General features: G+C 35.6%; 1 protein-coding gene across 1 annotated transcript; it reads right to left on the bottom strand.

The window, feature by feature from the left end:
- Positions 1-273: 273 nt before the first annotated feature.
- On the bottom strand, positions 274-4620 carry LOC116846978. The gene is made up of 7 exons (XM_032821470.1): positions 3311-4620; positions 2783-2944; positions 2328-2486; positions 1767-1995; positions 1230-1307; positions 839-1135; positions 274-520 (listed from the first exon to the last, which is right to left on the bottom strand). Exons 1-7 carry the CDS (start codon positions 4273-4275, stop codon positions 419-421), a joined length of 1992 nt encoding a protein of 663 aa, XP_032677361.1. The 5' UTR covers positions 4276-4620; the 3' UTR covers positions 274-418.
- Positions 4621-6538: the final 1918 nt, after the last annotated feature.

Below are 6538 nucleotides of genomic sequence, written 5' to 3'. Positions count from 1 at the left end.
ATATATATATATATATATATATATATATATATATATATATATATAATTTTGATCTTTAATCATTATTATTAATCGCGATATTGATATTATTATGTCTATACAATATTAATATATTGTTCATGTAATATTTTTGTAAATATATATCTTATAACGCGTGCAAAGTATGTAATATAAATCAACATATATGTAGCTTTCTTCTCCCTTAATTATATATATGTGAGCTATGGAAAGATCATACTAAAAAATATTCTACATTTCTCTTTGGAGGTAAAATTACTTTTATAAACAGATCCAATTTATTATGACGTTGTTCCAATTTGTTATTACAATATTAGAACAAATTACATATTTTATATAATTAGAATAATTACATAAAATACGTTATAGAGAATAATCTATGTACATTTTTATATCTTCATTACGTGATCGATTCTGGTGTGTTATTTTGAAATAGAAGTTGTCTTATATAATCATACTTTTCTTCCTGCGTTTTACGATTTTCCCACTCGATGTGTGATACCTATGAAATAATTTAAACATATTTATTTAATTTGCTATTCTAATTAATTAGCACAATATAACTTTATGTTAATCTTTTAAGTTTTCATATGGTCGACCTAGTCAAAATATCAGTGCTAATAATATCTCTTTACATTAATCTATATTATATATTATTTTATAGAATAATTTTTTTAGAGAGAAAATCTTTCTTAAGCTATGGTAAAAAATAATCAATTTAAAAACTTTTAATTAGAGACTTGCGTCAATCCAAACAAAAATAATACTTCCTATTTTCATACTATTCTCGAAACGTCATAGTTATTTTTAAATAACTTACCATAGCCGGCGTGTATCCAATTTTGCCCAGCTGCCTTATTTTTGCAGCTAAGATTCCAATGGGTAAGCTTGTGTCCCTTATTACAACACCATAGTATCCTACTATAAGCGCAATCAATCTAGTATTCTTTAGGTCTTCCTTGTGTATCCATTTAATCTCTCCCTTTTTGAATTTGGACAGATGATCCTTGATGGGTAAAAGTCGATTCTGTTCGTCCAGGACAAAGATAATGTCCGGTATCGTAAAGTGCGGTAACGGCCGATCAAGCACTATATCCGACGTATTATTGAACATTTCCTATTTAAGAATATCCTGTTAGTGTCTCAACAATGAGAGATTTTACCTCTAAATGGCGACAATACCATCATAAAATATCAATAATAATCTGTACCTGGCATGTTTGCAGTACGCGTGTGATGGACATATTTGCTCGACTCGATTCCGCGGATTGGAAATTCAGGAAATGTTGCTGCAAAGTGACAGAATCTATTATTATATACCTATCATTATATTTATCATATCATTTTTAGTCTATGGAATACACAATAAGGAATATGTGGCGATATTTCATATTATTAACAATATCGTTGGTACCTTCCTCATTAAAAAAAAAAAAATCATCGCTTAGAACATCAATAATAGCAAATTAATGAAGAAAATATGAACTTTAGATTAATCTCAAAGTAGATGACATTATATTATATCAATTCACTGTTACAGCTATTTAATGGGTGAAACAAATTGATGACTTGTAATAATTTGTTTTCCTTTAAATATGGTGTGCCTCATTCTAATATAGCCTTTGTTAACTTATGGGTTTACTCAATTGTCACAAACGATACTTTTTTCAATGATTCAATATACCTTATCTATCCCCGACATAAAGAACAAAATATCGACTACAAGTATCGTGAGTTCCTTCGCATACCTTTAACATTTGATCGCGCACATAAGGTCGAAGAAGATGCCCGTCGTAATGTGGCACTTCCACTTGAAGACTGCAATCCAACACGAGATATTCTCGCGAAACAGAATGGAATTGTCCATGGCACGACTTGTGTATCTGTTCAGGCATCATGATATGTTTGATCAGATCCGTGGGGTATACATTCACGTATGTTAGAAATCCTAAAATACGCGAAATCACATGTGGATGCCTATTGGAAAAAATGGAAAAAGTGATATTGGAGATATCACAAATGTTTCATTGATTCTTGAATGTATTGGGTTAGTTAAAAAATTCGACTTGATTTTCGGCCTTTTTCGATAATAATCAGCTAACTTATATGGTAACAGTAGTATATGATTATTGCCAAAATGTTACAGAGGAAAGATCATAGACAATTACGATCACTTAGTAAATAAGTAATCTGTATCCATTGAATGCTATAGTCAAATTTCAGTCGAATTAAAAATCGAACCAAACTTTTTGAATGACTCAACTGATATTCCGTGTGATGAAAAAATTTTATTGTCAAACCACACTTACTCCTTCATCTCGTGCGCTCTTCTCGTGTACCATGTAGACCGCAATTCTTCAACCATGTTATGATAAATCTTATTGCTCGAGTCAATGTTGAAAGTGGTGAAAACATACATAAATCTCTCAAAGTCCTTTATCCTCGCGGTCGTTAACTCATTGTTCAGCCTGAAATCACATTGTAGATATCAACTCAACATCTCCAAAATTAAAAATAAAAAGAGAAAAGATCTCAGGTCAAATAAATGAAGGAATGAGGAAAGAGCATTTAAGAGCCAGGCACAGAGAGAAATGTAGTATATTAAGTAGTAGAAACTTATATTGTAGGTTTTTTCTAATGTAATATTTAGTTTGCACCATATTCATATGTGACTCTTAATGCTCCTATTGAACGCTCTTTCCTCGTTCCTTCATTTATTTGATTCAATATCTTCAATTTATGGTTTAGTCATGATAAGATTTACCTTTCAATTAGCCTATTCAGAAACTCCTCATGGTACAGCGCTATCCTCGCGGTGGCGTGCGCGATATGATTCAATGTCATCAGTGTTAACCGAGGTTCTATTGGTGTTATTCTATCTACCAACTTTTTGATCGTGTTGATTTCTGTGAGTTGCATACTGTGCCTAAAAACAAAATATCAAACATAGAGTTGCTGTATAATGCAGAAAGAAACCAGTTTCAAGGGAAATAATTAAATTTTATGATATCCATATCAACTATTATAGTTGCCACTTAATCCTCTACTGTCCAAATTAAATATTTCTCATGCTTAAGCAATTTTTCATGTACATAAGATACTTAAAACTAAAGTACTCAACACATATAAGGTGAAATCTTATTTTTTCATTTTTTATTTTTCTAAAATAATCTGATGAAGGAAACATATAAATGGTTTGCGTAACAAAACAAGAATCATTTCCATTCAAACTGATGACACTGTACTTGCGAATTTGCGCAAATACTCGTATCTCTTATAGACCTTATCTTACCGTATCAACTTGGCGATCGCTCCAATACTAACATTGTCCATGTGATCTAGATTATTTGTGGTTGCCGTTATGATGCGATTCAGGAGTTTGTTACTTTTGATCCGCGAGCCAGTCTTGAAGAAGCCCAATGCCGCTATACCTATCTCATTGATGGTCAAGTCGTCGAAGCATTGCTCCAAGCGATACTCCAATTCGTACATGTTGATTGGTGGCTTACGGCACACGTTGAGGAAGAACATAACCTGAATCAGATGGTGGGGTTCCAGTTTGTGCGGCTTACTTCCCAATTTCTTGATGGCATGCCAGATGTACACGCAATCACGCGCGTGTGTCATTTCGTAGAGTATGTCGCAAAGCGCGAGCATGTTGTCGATCGACGAATTCATGAAGCGCTTCACGCACTCGTGGTTCAGCTGATGGCAAAACTTCTTATAGAAGACGTGCTGATGGTAGAGCGGCTGGAACGGCATCAGTTGCGATATCAACGTCATCAACTCATTATTGTTCAGCTTCTGCTGGCGGTCAAGCAGCGTGACGAAGACGTTCTCGTACAGACTCAAGTCGATTCTCTCGTCGTTGTAGCGAATGTTGTAGCTGAGCTTCTTGACACCGGACAACAGTTCACGGTCGGTCTTCTGGCACCAGTCCTGACTCAACAGCTCCTTGGCATCTTCGTTGGTGACGAGAGAGTGCGCCGTGTTTTGCGGCGCGATGCTCTTCTTGTACTTGGTCGAATTTAAGAAGAGGTTACGCGCATACACGTTCTCCTGTATCAGTTCCGGAAGAGTCATCGGCTCATTTCGGTCATCCGTGTCGATGGCTTTCCAGTAAGACGCGAGGGTGCTGGACTTACAGCCTGACAGCGCGACCAACCGCTGCGGATGATCGCGCTTCTTCGATAACCTCGACAACATCGAGTACGTGCATTGCAGCCGGCTCAGCCTCTGTGTAAACGCACTCATCATGGCTCGCTCAACGAGCTATCGTGCACAAACCACACCTAGGAGATGCCTCGGGACAATTCGTCCGCCACGGGAACCTCGTCCAATCAATTAACGTTGACGCCGAGCTGGTGGCCGAGCTTCCGTGAGCCCTGCTCGGAGGTTTGAGGTTATGTTTCACTGCGCAACAGTTCCCTCTGTCTTTTTCGCTGAACTCTCTGAACTAGTGCAGACACTTGTGATCTGTTCTTTTCAGCTGCACTGCTGAACTGGTGCAATAAGTTAGAGTGAGAAAAAGTATATTTATCTCATTTTAACTTATTGCACTAGTTCAGCAGTGCAGCAATAGAAAACAAACCCTTGGTCTGTTCTTTTCAGCTGCACTGCTGAACTGGTGCAATAAGTTAGAGTGAGAAAACATAATTGTCTCACTTTAACTTATTGCACTAGTTCAGCAGTCAGCTGAAAAGAACAGACCAACTGGGAACGGTCCAGCAGGCGCTGCAAATGCTTTGTAGCGTTTTTACTTCTTTGTCTTTCTTCATTTGAATCCGAGGAATAGAACAAGAGGGAGAAACGCTGCGTAGCATTTGTGGGACCGCACCCACTGTACAATAAGGGTGCCTTTTCATGTAGCGAATTTTTCGCTGCGAATGATTTGTAGCGAGTAACGAATAATTCGCCGCGAATAGCTTATGAGCGTCATATGTTGCGTTTTAACAACATGGAGGAAAATTCAATTATTGATTTGATTACTTGATATAACCAAACATTATTAAATTATGTGCAAATAATGAATTATTATCAAAATATCCGAAAAAGGAAAGCAGCTGCAGTTATGGCTATACTTTTACATAAGAAAAGAAGATATTCAAGAAAGAAACATTGGGTAGCACCTATTTTTTAAGATAGAAAAGAGCATGGATTTTTCTCATGCTACCTAAACTTCTTTTAAAAGATTTAAGATCTCATAATTATATATACGTATGTCTGCAAGTCAATTTGAAAATTTAATATTCATAATTGAAGCAGACATATTTAAGCATTATTACATTAGAGAATCTATAGATGTTATTAAGGTGTCAACAGTGATTATCTTAGCGAATATTCGCTAAAAGCTAAATTTCAGGGAACAGTTACTCGCTAGCGAATAGCAAATGACCACGTGACTTTCAATCGCAGCGATTTATTCGCTACATGAATTTGCACCTTAAGTTAGAGTGAAACAAAAGCTACGTTTTGATATTCATTACGGAAAATCTATGTCACATGAAAGTTCATGTCACATATTTTATAGATTTTCAGTACTAAATGTCGGAACGCAGCCAAAATGTATTTGTCTCATTCTAACTTATTGCATCAGTTCAGATAATTGAGCTAAAAAAACAGACCTCTCTCTCTCTCTCTCTCTCTCTTTCTCTCTCTTAAGGGATGTGTTCCGATATTCACTGCCAGTATTGAAAATCTATAATTCATGTACATATATTATAGATTCTCAATACTGGCAGTATGAATATCAGAATGCAGTCTTTAGGTCTGTTCTTTTTAGCTGAACTGTCTGAATTGGTGTATACTGGTGCAATAAATTAAAGTAAGAATATATTTTGTTTTACTCTAATTTATTGTACTAATCTACACCAATTCAAATAGTTCAATTAAAAAGAACAGACTTACTGTCTGGATCTATCTAAAACTTAATCCTCAACCAATGGGGATTCGTGTAATATCCGTTTCTACCAATTTTGATTAACTTAGCCGACTAGTTATTCCAATGGAATTGACCAATCGCATTTCTCGTTAGTCAGAATTGATAGATGCAATATGTCAGTTCCGTTGGAATATCCAGCCAGGTTAACTAAAGTTAGTAGAAACAGGCATAAGTGAGAGTTCATTGATTGAGCCTAGCTCATCATGTACTAATCACAAAATCTGCCTCTTCTATGTGTAGAAACTTGAAGATTGCCTCAAATAATGTAACATTCGTATTATAAATGTACTGCGCAAAGTTGGCCGCAAAACGACAATGACTGAACAATGAATCGATTCTCGATATTCGATTCATCGTTCGAGTGTAACCGATCGATTACCGTTCGATTTTTTCCAAATCTGGATTGCCTCTCACAACCAACTTATATGTATGTCTTTAGCAAAGTCAATTAGATCGTAGGAGTCTATTAATAGTTATCGCTTGAAACTTATTTCATGTGAGATACTCAGATTTGAATTTAAACTTTGCTAATCTTTCAGCCAAATCGCGATAACAAATATAAATAGCAACAGCAAATGT

The sequence above is a fragment of the Odontomachus brunneus genome, unplaced genomic scaffold (genome assembly GCF_010583005.1).
Source record: "Odontomachus brunneus isolate Ranch 3 - 2012 unplaced genomic scaffold, Obru_v1 Obru_scaffold_072, whole genome shotgun sequence".
NCBI classification, from domain to species: Eukaryota; Metazoa; Arthropoda; class Insecta; order Hymenoptera; family Formicidae; genus Odontomachus; species Odontomachus brunneus.
Note: the sequence above shows the minus strand (reverse complement) of the source record. Positions and strands in the feature narration are given on the sequence as shown.